The sequence below is a fragment of the Phyllosticta capitalensis genome (assembly GCF_038381095.1).
Source record: "Phyllosticta capitalensis strain CBS 128856 chromosome Unknown BKA78scaffold_9, whole genome shotgun sequence".
Classification (NCBI taxonomy): Eukaryota; Fungi; Ascomycota; class Dothideomycetes; order Botryosphaeriales; family Phyllostictaceae; genus Phyllosticta; species Phyllosticta capitalensis.
This window is the reverse complement of record NW_027117447.1, coordinates 584,526-597,218: the sequence shown is the minus strand read 5'-3', so window position 1 is coordinate 597,218 and position 12,693 is coordinate 584,526. Positions and strand designations below refer to the sequence as shown.

Below are 12,693 nucleotides of genomic sequence, written 5' to 3'. Positions count from 1 at the left end.
CTTGCATTTCCAGCTGCTTACGAAAAACCCCACAAAAGCTTGTCTTGTGTCCCTTTCAATGTTTGGCGGCTCTAATTGTCTTGCTAGGTAGTCTTTCAGATTTCTCTTTTGTCCTCTACCATTTTCATACTGTCGAGCGTCTGCCTTCTCATCCAACCCCTTCTTCTCTTTCTCCCAAGTGCGATACCATAGAAACGTTTCTCCGGCATTCATCGACAGCTCAGACATCAGCATCTTTCGGCGCGTCAAATGGACAGGACAGGAAAGAGGCGTCAGCATTTCGAAACGGATGGACGGACAGGCAAGAAATAGCCGGCGCAGAGATGAAGTCTTTCTACAATTTTCATCTTTTTTCATCCATTCTTTCGTTTCTTCCTCTTCTCTGCATACCATCAACACATTGGATTGGCGCCACGGAACGGAATCGGAGAGGGAAAACGGGCATCAACAAGTCAGGGAGGAGCATGGCATGGCACGGCACGGCACGGTACGGTTCGGCGCAAGAGGGAAAGAGGCAACGGACAGGCGAACACAATGGCGTTTTCAGGGCAGAGCATCAACGCGAGCAACAAGCCAGGAGAGTTCCGAATTCAACTTCGACTAGACAGGACGACCACTTCAACCCAAGGGCAACCGACTGGCGACTTCGATCTGGCACCGATGTTTGGTTTGATGGATCGAGGGCGAATGCATCGCTTTGTTTGATTTTCGTCTGGGTCATTTTTCTTTCAGTGGCGATTCAGTTCTTGAATTCCTGGCTGCGCTTCTTTAATAGTACGTCGTTCCTTGCGTGTTGGCTGGCGGCAGCAAGAGCGAGTAGCCTCAAAAGTATTGAATATTCATCGCTTTTCTGACGCCTTTGATCTTTGCTGAGATGTGGCCAAGATTCATCACGAACCACTGAAACCTCCATTCCAAATCCTTTCCGTCTTCGGACACTGAACAACCAAGGTATGGAAAACACCAAGAGCCCTCACTACTTTGCAAACACCCATAGAGGTAAGGTCAGCCGTCACCCAAAAAGAATGCCGTGGATCCAACAAAAGTCACCGCATCTCCCCCAGCAGTCCCACCTTTGCACAACGATCGTGTGCCATGCAAACCAGAACCTGCACTCCAGACAAGCAGAAAGAGCATTGGGCAAGGCCGACCGCACAAGTTCGGCCCTCTGCATACCCGAAAAGCAACCCCTGACATTCAAAACATGGGTTCGGAGTACTCCGAAGCGGAAACCCCAGCTTACAGGGATCATGTCTGCCGCCTCGTGCGGGATCGTCTGCTCATCCTATTACCTTATTCGGAAATCGCGGTGTCCCACCTCGTTTTAAGTGTATCAACACGACGTTCCTCTCCGCAATCTAACTGTTGATTATACGACAACAGCAGCTTTTCGTCCGCGGCTACTGTCTCCTGAGATGTGCGAGACAGTTGGCCAGAATCGGCAGCAGTAGCGCATGCAGAGCGCGGCGGATTGCGCGACCCGCCCCGCTGTAGAGTCGCGGGGTTGCGGGCGGATTGGTCTGACTGCCGGCGGACGACGGAGAACGGCCGGCCGGCGGCGTCGTTTTGGCGTTCTAGAGCTTGCCCGCGCTGGCTCGCTGTTGCGCGAGCTCCGGTCTGAAGAGGAAATAGATGATCACCTGGCGTGGCATGGCAGCGCGCTCTTGACGCCAGAGTCGCAGTCGACGGCGCCCCATTGGCTGTGTTGTCTATCGGCTTTGCCGTCTGTAATATCTCCGCGCGAACGAGGCCGAAGATGGCAAGATTACTTTGCTGTCGGTGCTTTGGTGTTGGACTGATGTGTCGAATGGGAGGCCAATCAGTTGGTTGAGAGATGCGCGCTACGAGCTACGAGGCCCGAGCCGCAGACAAGGTAGCAGAGGCATGACCTAGTCAATTGCCGTGTAGGCTTGCAACCGAATACTAGGTACCTACCTAGTCCTCAAGACCGTGAATCGATTATAGAAGATGACGTGATGAGGTGTCTGTCGGACCTTGACCATCTATTACGAGGTCGTTTTCGTACATGCTGTTCAGCACATATTAAATGACAGCGTTGATGTGACGGCAGCATCCGCTACAACTGGACGACTCGTGTTCGTATTTGCATAAAGATGTCGAGAAATCGTCTCTTCTTTTCGAGTCGCGCGAACAAGTGCCAAACATGGCGAAACTCCAGCGAAAAAAAGGACCGTTATGCCGCACGTGGGAATACCACGCTACCAGTTAGCGGCAGTTGGACAAATACTGATGCCTGCAGAACCAGGATGTAAGTAATTGCTGTCGTTGACATTGTTTTGAAATTGCCGTTGGTGGATCCTCTGCGTTTACTATACATGCCCGCTGTAGGACTTTCTTTCTCCACTCCTCAAAGCTCGCTCGGTCCTTTAGGGGAACGGATTGCGATTTACGTCCGCTCCAGCGGGTTTAGGCATGTTTCTCGTATGAAGTGTGCCCGGCCAATCGCGACGCCGGGAGTACTTGAAATCCTTGGCTAGTTTTCAAAGTGCAGCTACTCGTGGCGAATCCGAATACGACTACTATAGGCAGTTACCCTGGAAATGCACCGCACTTGTAGGTGTTTGGGTTTGAATATAGGGCGGCGGGTCCACACAAATCCAGCCGTGGGGTCTCCTTGAAATACCAAGCTTCGTTATGCTTCCAATCAAGACCGTTTTGTCTTTCGGGTAGGTTGTCCCCGGAGCTAGCAGCCGCATCAGTTGACGATCACTCCAACCATGTCGAAAATCTAACTCGATAACTGCTCAAAAGAATTCCAATGCTCGCACATCTCATCAGCTCTCATCATCCTCTCCTCAAATCGTTGCGGCCAATGTCATGCCACTGGACCAAGATTTTGACGACAAAAAAGTTGTCATAACGGGCGCAGGTGGCGAGTATGGACTTCTTACAGTCACAAAATTGCTTGCTCGGGGCGTCAGACCTTCTTCGCTCATCCTGGTGACGGACAAGCCACAGACGATCATGGACTCTTTCGCTGCTCGTGGTTGCGACGTACGCTGTGGCCGCTCCAACAGCTCGGTTGATGAGCTCGCAGCCACTTTCGCCGGGGGACAGACGCTTTTGCTCATTCCTGATACTGGTGGATCCCGCACCGAACAGGAACACAAAACGATTTGCGCAGCTCTCAGAGCCGGCATCCAACACATCGTCTTCATATCCATCATCGGTGCCGAGCGCGATCAACCTACCGCCTTTGTTGCCCGAGACTCAAAAGCCGTCGAGCAAAGACTATTCCACGAAAGCATGCGCTGGACCATCCTGCGCGATTCGCAATATTCGGAAACTATGAGCGACTCCGTGGGACCGCACGCATTGCGGACGCGCATGTGCATGTGCAACATCGGAGACGGCCGTATCGGATTTGTCAGTCGAGAAGACAGCGCGGCGTGTGCAGCTGCGATATTGGAGAACCCTGAGCTACACCACCGGCGCACATATCATCTTACCGGCCCCGAGACGTTGAGGCTTAGAGACGTATTGGACATGTTAGAAGATCTCGAGGGGCTTGAGAGGGGGGCGATCCGACATGAGGTGGTCTGTGACGATAGAATGGTCGAATCTCTCGAAAGTTCCGGAGTACCTAAAGAGCAGGCAGTAGGTGGCGATGGGCACATTGGTCTTTTCAACAGTCTGGACATGGTCTCATTTGGGCGGGCTTGTAGACTGGGAGAGATGGCGATGATGACAGATGATGTTGCCCTGCTTACTGGCCGCAAACCGCAAAGCATGCGAGAGGTGCTCTTGCGTCGTCGACCATGGAAAAACGACTCTGCCTGGGGAATAGAAGATGTCGAGCTCGGATTGTCGAGGAGTTGTATATGACAAGGCCTTGCATCGAGAAGATCAGTCTATGAGGACCGTGGTTTTGAGGAGAGGAGATACCCGTGTAAATCACACCCCAAAAAGCTCCACCTGATGCTAGGAGTGCGAAGGTCCTGTTTGGAAACTCTCCGTCTGTTGATTTAAAAGCAAAACTTGAGCGCGCTTTGTCCATTAGCTCTCAAAAAGAATCGGAAAGTCAACGAGCCATGCTTTCTCCAGAGTTGACTGCACATGCTCGAGTTGGTCCACAAATGCGGGTATCGTTGTAAAGACATGGGAATGAATCGCAAGGCCGCATTCAAATGCCCGAATGAATGTAGACATTTCGCTCCTAAGTCGTACCCCTTGCTCCAGCTGGAGCGCCCTCTCGCCTTCTCCGCAACGCATTGCCCATGGCATCTCGCACGACCCGGTCGCTCCTGATGCTGTTCTGGACGAGCCAGTCTTTCACCTTGCCTCGTAAGTCGACTTTTCCATCCGCACTCGTAAATGGCATAGTCTCCAGAGTAAGCAGGGCTTGCGCATCCCGATCAGCAAGAGCAGTGATTTGGGAAAGACGGTTGAGCTGCTCCTGCTGCGCTTTTTCGCCGTCTTGTGCTTCGCGTCTAGGGTCCGAGAAAACGGGCGCGATTTGCGTCATGGCAATGAACAGGGAAAGTATGAATCTGCGCGCGATTGAACGTAGTTGGAATGGTAGCAACGCCGGATGAATCTTGAATGTGGTGAAAAGCGGATTGATGAACTTGGTAAGTATCAAAGGGAATTCGGGACGCGTGATTGTGTGGGCTTCGAAGACAATCATTACGGCAGTCCACATGTATCTCCACTGCGTAACGTTAGCTTCTGCACTGATTTTCTGAACTTCCATACTGACGTATCGCCCCCACTGGAGATATCCAAGCATCCCCAGGATCACCATGATTCCGCCTCCAGCAACGTAGGGACCCACCGCTCGTTGCGCGCCATGGAATATAAAGTCTTTGATGGTGACACAATGCTTCCACTCGAGCATGTCCGGCCCGAACCGATCGTATGCAAAGCGCTTCGCAGGGTCGACCAAGGTATCTCGGGCGAGCTTGAGGTAGACATAATAGGCCTCGGCGGCCGGACGTGCTTTCGCGGAGGTCACCTTGTCAGGGTGATGCAAGACCGTCAATCTGCGAAACCTGGATTGTATTGTTCTCTCGCTCGCGTCGACAGGAACGCCAAGCGCCTGGTAGAAGTCCGAAGCTCTTTGGAGCTCCCAGTCCGACTCGTAGATGGTGTAGAGCAGGTAGGTGAGAATTACGCCGCTGTGGATGATTTTCCGATGTTTGATCCATCTAGGCGAACCCGGCGGCGGCTTCGGGTCTCCAGCACGAATAAAGAGAGAGTAGAGAAAGGATTGAATCCAACCGACAACTTTCTTCTCGGAGTTAGCTCAGTTCTGAAAGGTCTTGAAGGAGGCTTACCGGTAGGAACGCCCATGCCACGTATGACAATACCTGGGACTCGCTCCAACTCGCCATGCTGTGCGGCTTTGCGGGAACTTCTCAAAGGCCGAGAAGTTGGGAATGTCAAGGAAGTAGACAACAATGATGCTTGGACCCTGGTGGTGGGACACAGAAGCTTGGGCCACCAACGCCCACTCACCGCCCTGGTCGACATGGCAGAAACGCCAGCCCGGAAGTCGAAAAAAAGTTGCGGCAACCTACCTCACCACCGAGCTATCCTCCCCAGCAATTGGATCCTTCCACCATGTCGACCGACCCAACGCCGCAGTCAAAGCCTCGGAAAAACAAGGAAAAGTCGGAGAAGAAGAGCAAGAAGCGCCAACGCGAAGAAGACCAAACCGCCGAGTCCTCGGCAGCCGCGCAAAGGTCGCCCAAGAAGAAACGCACTGTTGAGGATGCTCCCGCGAAGACGACTATCGCTCCAGCAATCAGATCACGTCCCAAGCGTCCCGAATCAGAATCGGCATTCTACCTCCAAACAGCATCGCTTTACGTCCCTCTAGCGTCTATCGGCCAAAAATACCCTCTCGATGCCATTAGCGCCGAGCACCTCTCTCCGCTGCTCCTCACATACTACCCTCCGTTCAAAGGCGTCGTCATCTGCTACGAAAACCCGCGCCTCTCAGAAGCACCGACTACGGAAACACCACCACCCGTCCTCGCGCGCTCGGTCGACGAATACGCCGTCTCATTCACCTGGGTCACCGCCGACTTCATTGTTCTGCGCCCTGAAAAAGGAATCTGGGTCGAGGGATTCGTCAACCTTCAAAACGAAAGCCATCTGGGTCTCGTGTGCTGGAACCTGTTTTCCGCAAGCATAGACCGAAGGAGGCTCCCGGAGGACTGGACCTGGGTCGAGGGCAACGACGCGCAGGCGCAGGATGGCGAGGGTCACTTTGTGGATGGCGAGGGCAACAAGGTGGACGGTCTGATCAAATTCCGCATCCGCGACTTTGAGACAAGCCCGAGCACAGATTCCGACAGGGGGTTCATCACCATCGAGGGAAGCTTGCTGGCGGAGGACAAGGAGGCAGAGCTGGACGAGCTTGAGCAACAGAAGCTGGCAGCGAAGCAAGCCAGCAGACGCGGCAAGACGAGGGCGAGAGCTCAAGCTGGAAGGTAGAGGGAAAGGAGTGGAGGTTCAGGATTTTCAACGCTCTACAAGGCTATCAAAAAGCTCGACGTTTACTGTTTCTGGGGATGGCGTCAATTTGGCAAGGCGTCTCGGGCGTGGATATCCGTTTGTATCAAGGTCACGAAGCATCGTGTGCCCACACTTCAATCAAACTTACATTGAAACAAAACTGAGCAATCCTCATATCTGCCTTTTTGAACAGATGCAGGTGCCAAACAAAAAGCGCTCCTAACCATGCCGATATCTGCCGGGTATAATGTCCTCATGCGCTCCGGTTGTCCCAGATCAACTCCAAATCCGCGCTCTCATCTCCCCTCCACACCCTCCCCGCATCGCACCTCTCCGCAACCGCGCTCCTCAAATCCGTCCCCAGCCCAGCCGGTCCGCTCGCCACCACCTGGCAGCGGCCTCCCTGCGCAGCCGCCCTCTCCACAAACGCGCCCAGCACCTCTTGACTACTCGGGTGGTGGTCCGCCAGCCACTCGACCTCGAAGCCTGCTTGAGGTGCCAGCACCTCTTCCACGCTCTTCGAAAGCACCTGCGAAGATGTACTTCTGTCGCTCTTGTCCGCGTCACGCGTGACGAAAATCTTGATTCGTAACCCAGGGGCGAAGCCTGCGCTCATTGCCGCCTTCAGCTCCAGCAACTCGGGGGCGATCCACGCGACGTTTGCCGCTTTCCGCACGATCCAGACCAAGTCAATCGTCTTTGTGTTGCCAATAGCGGCGGTGGCGACGGGCAGCGTAAAGGTGATGCCCGTGCCGCCAGTAATGGCGAGCATATTGTCCACCTCGCCATCTTCATGGAGGACCTTCTCGCCGTACGGGCCGGTGAGGATGACTGGCGTTGTTTGCTCCGAAGCCTCCTTTTCGCCCTGCCGTGCCTTGCCCTTTTCAAAGTTGCCATTCTCGAATGACGATGCCGTTGAGTTAGAGCCGGAGGCGATTTCGAATTTTTGTGCCAGTTCGGCCAGGCGTCTCGTCTCGCCCTTTTCGGCGCGGATGAGGTATGTGTGGTGAGGAGAAGCAGGATGCGGAGCGGGAACGGATGAGGGCGTCATCGGGTGCGATTGCCAGATGCTGAGGGCCGGAAAGCACAGGTAAAAGTGCTGGCCAGGACGCCACGGTTCGTGGTTGTGGACAAAGTCTAGCCGGACTACGGTCGTGTCGCCATCTTCAAAGAGTTGGAGGGTGCTCTGGGCGCAGCGGAAGCCGAGACCTGGATCTGGTTAGCCAAATTTGGAGGCATTGGGTGGTTATCGTACCCTTGTTCCCGTCTTTATATCCGATGTGTATTAGGCAAATCCGAGCCAGACGAAGACCGCGATCCAGAAACATGATGCCAATGCTAGCAATCATCCAGCATGCAAGATGTGTCCAATGGCCCCAGCAAGCGCCAAGGTACAAAGCAGCAACAATGTAGTGCGTCTTCCTGAAGAATTCGTATCCGGTCCATTGGATGACTCTCTTAATGGAAAAGATGTAGAGGAACGTAATGAAGAGCATTGCGACCACTCCAAAAATAATGTACTGCTCTGCCATGAACTCGGAGTAAGTGCTTGGCTGAGGTTGGTAAAGTTTGCCTTCGACAATGGTCCAGCCCAGGGTGTGCAGAAAAGATTGGACAAAAATGATGCGACCTGTCCATCGATGGAGAAACATAAAATGCTGGTAAGGAATTCCAGTGAGCAGGGAAAGAATGCTTTCGCGCGTCGCCAGTCCGATGGTCAGGGGTGTGAGAGCGTAGGCAAAGGCACCCACCCGGTCAGCAAAACCACCGAGTCCGGTACGAGTACTGTACAATCCAGGACTGCCTTTGACGGGAGTGACCCATGTCTTGTAGACAATGCCAACAAGGCTGTATGGGATTAGTGGTTGCTCGCCCCAATGTGGAAGGAGAACCCACCTGAATATTAACAGATAAGCCAGCATGACAGCTAGAACGACCACTTGAAGCCGAGAGACTCGACCAAAAACATTTCTCAATGTCTCCGGGAGCAGCCATTTGCGCAGTCCCACCACCGTGCTTCTGTACAGCCGGTAGATGCTACTTTGAGAGGATTTCGGGGCCTCGGGATCTTGCTTCATTGGGTAGAATGATTGACTCCGCTTCGGCTTCAAAAGTCTGTAGAAGAGAAAGAGAAATAAGATCCCTCCTATTACAGCCCATAAGATGAAGGTGTAGAGCATTGACACGTCCATCATCCAGTACACAGCATCGAGGTACGCGCAAGTACCCTCTCCACTAGTACATGGGAGCGCTCTGTCGACGTATCCCCAATGATGCTCTTTTGTCGTGGCATCCGACATATTTTGAATGTGGCGGCGGAAAACTTCCATCTTTGCGACTCCTGTGGGACAACGTCCCGGTATCCAGTGAAAATACTGATGCAAAGCAGCAGGCGATGGACCAATGCTGAAAGAAAAGGCGTGTGGTGTAGTCGATTACAAACCGACAGAGATTAGAGGGCGAAACTCGCAAAGAAAATGGAGAGACATTTTGAAAAGGGCAAGATGGGTTGATTGATCTATATGACATGGGTTACGAGAGGACATGATCTCGGGTGGAGCAGACCAAAACAGCCAGACGACGCCTTAACTTGCTCATGTTTCGTGTCGTAAGAGATAGCTGGCATTTCATAGGCGATTTTGGTCGGAGTGGGCACTCGACTGCCGAACGGAGCACGATGACAGGCGCCAAGATCAGAGGACAGCGGAAAAGGAGGGTAGATGCCGCGGAGACTTGGCGAAAAACTTGCTCAAACGCGCGCATTTGGGGCGGCAAAAGCACGGAGGACTTCCGCTTGCGAGCCTTGGATGCGAGCGAGACCTGAAGGCGTCGTGGACTGTGCCAGAGTGCAGGTGGGTCGAAGGCCGAGAGCGAGATTCCTCCAACCTCGGTTACCTAAGCGGCAAAGGCGGTCTGCAAGTCGGTGAATCTTTTGGCGCGTCATTCTGCCGGACTTTTGATTCGCCTGCCGCGTTGCTCTGAAGCTTCGCGCCTCCGCACTCGACCTAAACAGTCTCGCCAACCTCTCACCATGAGGCTCAAATTAACGGTCAAGAGGCACAAGCTGCCCTCTGTCGACCTCTTGTGGGCCGTATCTGACGACAACTCCAAAAAAGCTTCAACTGTCGCCGCGTTGCTCGAAGAGGTCAACACCATCATTCCGCTCGAAACCGAAGATTGGGGTCTCGATGATTACGTTGTAGAGCTTGGTGACTTTGAAGCTCTGCACTTTCAGAAGATCACCGCCATCTTTGGCAATGACGACCATGTCACGTAAGTAGCCGCCCCAAGTGCCTCACAATAAACTAACTGTCAGTAGCATTCGCCCTCTGACTACCGTCGACCGCCGCGCGCGTTACATCAGTGGTCGCGACCAAATCAATGCAAATGGCCAGCATCTGCTCGATGGCCTCCCTTTCGGCAAGCCGAACTTGCGCATGCCCGGCCGCCCACCCGTAAACATACCAGCGCCCAAGAATCCACTGCCAAACGAACCCACTCTGGGACTCCTCGAAGGTCCTCAACGTGAGGCATATACCAGCGATGACGATGATGAATCCTTTTCAAAACAAGCCCCTCCAAGCAAACGGCGCAGGCTTACATCAAAGCGTTGGAATCGCAACGTCCGCTTCGTGGGAGAAGAAGATGAAGACAACGAGCAAGCACTCGTCGCGCTCCCTTCTGATGCGGATACAGAGGACGAATTTCAACCAGAGGAAGGCGCCGAGGAAATTTCTGACAGTTGCTCTGATTCATCGTCTGACACTTCCTCGGACTCATCCTCCGATTCCTCTTCTGATGACGATTCGGTTGCTTCGAAATCGAAATCACGTACCCGTCACGCTGACGCAGCCTCCGATGAGAGTGTGTCCAGTTCTGAAAGTTCTTCCGAAGATTCATCGAGTGATTCAAGTTCTGATGACTCGTCCGACTCGGAACCCGAGCAAGCTTCGTCTAGACCTAATCCTTTTCAGTTGAAGGCCGATACTCTCGGTGCGAGGAACAACGTTGGCAAAAGCGCAAATAGTGGCTTCCCAACACAATCGCAAAATTCAGAGCAGAGCGCCACCTCGAATTCCGCTGAACAATCCACAAACGCTCGCGTGCCTCCTGGAGAAGGCTTGTCCAAGACTCAGGTTCGCAATCGCCGCCGCAAAGATCTTAAGAATCTTAAGCAGCTTCAGGAAAAGGGGATTCTGCCGCCAAGTGCCACATTGGCAACCTTGCGTGAATATCGGTACTACTCAGATGTCGCCTATCGTCCTTCTGGTAGGTCGGGCTCCCACCCGTCAGCAGAAGATGCTCTGGAATGGGAAGCTACAAGACATGAAGATGCTGATTACAATCCTGCGGGCTTCGCCGCGATTCTTGCCCTTACAGATAAAGAGCTTGAACATCCATTCGACGACACGCCTTCCGGCCTTGGTAGATCTAAAACGAATGAGGTGATTCCTTCCAGCAATGATACGGATGGGCAAGGTCAACTGGAAGCTCTCCGTCGCAAGCTCCTTGGAGATTTGGAGACTATGGACGTCGACACACCCCAGGAGACGCAGCCGGCAAGCCCTACAGCAACTTCGAAGACGACAGATGCAACACCGGGCGCAAAAGCTGGATCGACTGGATTGAAGTCGAGGCGTGCCAGAATCGACCTAGCCAGCACCCGCAGGCACCTGTTCTCCGCGCTCGGAGTCCGGGCCCCACGAAATAAAGAGGAGGAAGATCGTTTGAGGGAGTCTTACAAGCAGGCTTCCACTCCTGGCAAGGGCAAGAAAGCTCAAAATGAGCCAAAGGTTGAGGAAGAGGAGCAGGAAGAACCGCATGACCCCATGTCAGATGCCTACAAGGTCAAATTGGAAGTGACTGCATTTGAATGCACAGACGCTGGAAATGTCGAGCAAATCAGTGCCCCTCCTTACCCATTTGAACAACGTTGGGACCCAGCTCTCTTGAAGTACTGTGACGACGACCGCGTGGATCGGACAGGAGGAGCTAGGGGAAAGAAGCGCAAGAGAAAGAACAAGCAGCAAGACGAGAGCTATTACTACGATGCCGCAGAAGAGCACTCTGGTCTGAATTACGACGAGGGAGAGACCGACAACAACAACATCACTTTGAACTACGAGGAAGACGAAGCCGCAGAATCTCAACTTCTTCAAGAAGAACAAGAGGCAAACGAGACGGAAGACCTGCCTCTCCCGCCATCCGATCTCACGTCGCTCAAGAGTCTCGAAAAGGACGACATCACTCCGGGCACAGTCATTGTCTATCATCAAATGGCGTTCTCGGCACAGACGGGATGGACACCGAGTCTGGTCCAGCGCACTGCCGAAATTGTTTCCGGAGATGAAATGGAGATTCAACTTCGGCTCGCCAAGCGCGATCAGCCGAAGAAAGAAGTCAAGTACGACTGGAAAGGCAAGCGGCTTTACGACAAGTTCGAGATGGAGGATGACGACGAACAAGATTCAGATGTTGTGGAGTTCCCCCTTTCCGAGCTGATTGACCCCAAGATTCTTCGGGTTGCTCCTGAAAATGGAGCTCCCGCCGTCTCCGCCAACGATGCTCAAGACGGAGCTGCCGAAAACGAAGTTGCGAAAGACAAAGTAGCGGAAGATGGAGCTTCCGAAGACCAAGGAGAAGAAGTCACTGAAGACCAGGTCGCCGAACACGCCTCTGTGAACAGTGACAAGGAAGCTTCTCAGGACGAGTCCTCTGACGAAGTTGCCGAAGACGCCTCTGATGGCAGTCCCAAGGAAGCTTCCCAGGACGAGTCATCCGACGAAAGCTCGGTGTCCAGCTCAGATATATCGGGAGGCTCAAGCAGTGGGTCCGACAGCAGTGACGACGAGGATCAAGTTGACTGAACTCGAGACAGGCCTCCTCAGTGAACCGCTAGGACCGGCTTCGGGATCCCTATCTCGGTTCGAGCAACTCTTCTTCGGGCGGACCACATAACAGGTTGGACGATGCGGTATATGGAATGCATCAAGTAGTTGGTCTCAATTCATGCACTACGCCAGTGCGGCAGGTGCGATAGCCTTGGTCTTAATGATGATTTATTAAGGCGGCCAATCGTTGATATCCCAAAATTGAGAGCTGAACAAACGGCGTGTGCCCTTCTGACATCCCCTCTACCTCTTCTGAAAATCCCTACGCCTGATAACCAAGTGATGGGCGACGAAATAAATTCGAGCTAGGCTCCACTTC

General features: G+C 53.3%; 6 protein-coding genes across 6 annotated transcripts; 4 read left to right on the top strand and 2 right to left on the bottom strand.

Annotated features, from left to right (window-relative positions):
* The first annotated feature begins 136 nt into the window (after window positions 1-136).
* Window positions 137-933, top strand: BKA78DRAFT_184603 (uncharacterized protein). Its single transcript, XM_066883474.1, has one exon. It carries the CDS (start codon window positions 324-326, stop codon window positions 852-854), a length of 531 nt encoding a protein of 176 aa, XP_066741083.1. The 5' UTR covers window positions 137-323; the 3' UTR covers window positions 855-933.
* Window positions 934-2,838: 1,905 nt separating this feature from the next.
* On the top strand, window positions 2,839-3,846 carry BKA78DRAFT_298189 (uncharacterized protein; the record flags this gene model as incomplete). The annotated part of the gene is made up of 1 exon (XM_066886873.1): window positions 2,839-3,846. The coding sequence occupies one exon, from the start codon at window positions 2,839-2,841 to the stop codon at window positions 3,844-3,846; it is 1,008 nt and encodes a 335-aa protein (XP_066741082.1).
* Window positions 3,847-4,177: 331 nt separating this feature from the next.
* On the bottom strand, window positions 4,178-5,354 carry BKA78DRAFT_255974 (membrane associated DnaJ chaperone-like protein; the record flags this gene model as incomplete). The annotated part of the gene is made up of 3 exons (XM_066885042.1): window positions 4,178-4,672; window positions 4,721-5,254; window positions 5,298-5,354. The coding sequence occupies 3 exons, from the start codon at window positions 5,352-5,354 to the stop codon at window positions 4,178-4,180; spliced, it is 1,086 nt and encodes a 361-aa protein (XP_066741081.1).
* Window positions 5,355-5,784: 430 nt separating this feature from the next.
* On the top strand, window positions 5,785-6,303 carry BKA78DRAFT_243173 (uncharacterized protein; the record flags this gene model as incomplete). Its single annotated transcript, XM_066883947.1, has 1 exon — window positions 5,785-6,303. A coding segment is annotated over one exon (519 nt), but the record flags the coding sequence as incomplete, so codon positions are not given.
* A 296-nt stretch (window positions 6,304-6,599) lies between these two features.
* On the bottom strand, window positions 6,600-8,914 carry BKA78DRAFT_184571 (putative Ferric/cupric reductase transmembrane component 1). Its single transcript, XM_066883473.1, has 3 exons — window positions 8,380-8,914; window positions 7,739-8,331; window positions 6,600-7,692 (listed from the first exon to the last, which is right to left on the bottom strand). Exons 1-3 carry the CDS (start codon window positions 8,811-8,813, stop codon window positions 6,737-6,739), a joined length of 1,983 nt encoding a protein of 660 aa, XP_066741079.1. The 5' UTR covers window positions 8,814-8,914; the 3' UTR covers window positions 6,600-6,736.
* A 576-nt stretch (window positions 8,915-9,490) lies between these two features.
* On the top strand, window positions 9,491-12,615 carry BKA78DRAFT_321589 (uncharacterized protein). Its single transcript, XM_066889042.1, has 3 exons — window positions 9,491-9,756; window positions 9,803-12,309; window positions 12,362-12,615. Exons 1-3 carry the CDS (start codon window positions 9,515-9,517, stop codon window positions 12,439-12,441), a joined length of 2,829 nt encoding a protein of 942 aa, XP_066741078.1. The 5' UTR covers window positions 9,491-9,514; the 3' UTR covers window positions 12,442-12,615.
* Window positions 12,616-12,693: the final 78 nt, after the last annotated feature.

What these genes read in the sequence shown, in the direction of transcription:
- BKA78DRAFT_321589 (XM_066889042.1), top strand. Translation starts at nt 9,515, where the DNA reads ATGAGGCTCAAATTAACGGTCAAGAGGCACAAGCTGCCCTCTGTCGAC. An exon ending in GGCAATGACGACCATGTCAC is followed by an intron (nt 9,757 to 9,802) that starts GTAAGTAGCCGC and finishes AACTGTCAGTAG; the next exon opens with CATTCGCCCTCTGACTACCG. An exon ending in TATATCGGGAGGCTCAAGCA is followed by an intron (nt 12,310 to 12,361) that starts GTGGGTCCGACA and finishes AACTCGAGACAG; the next exon opens with GCCTCCTCAGTGAACCGCTA.
- BKA78DRAFT_184571 (XM_066883473.1), bottom strand. Translation starts at nt 8,813, where the DNA reads ATGGAAGTTTTCCGCCGCCACATTCAAAATATGTCGGATGCCACGACA. An exon ending in GCTTATCTGTTAATATTCAG is followed by an intron (nt 8,332 to 8,379) that starts GTGGGTTCTCCT and finishes AATCCCATACAG; the next exon opens with CCTTGTTGGCATTGTCTACA. An exon ending in ATATAAAGACGGGAACAAGG is followed by an intron (nt 7,693 to 7,738) that starts GTACGATAACCA and finishes AACCAGATCCAG; the next exon opens with GTCTCGGCTTCCGCTGCGCC.
- BKA78DRAFT_184603 (XM_066883474.1), top strand. Translation starts at nt 324, where the DNA reads ATGAAGTCTTTCTACAATTTTCATCTTTTTTCATCCATTCTTTCGTTT.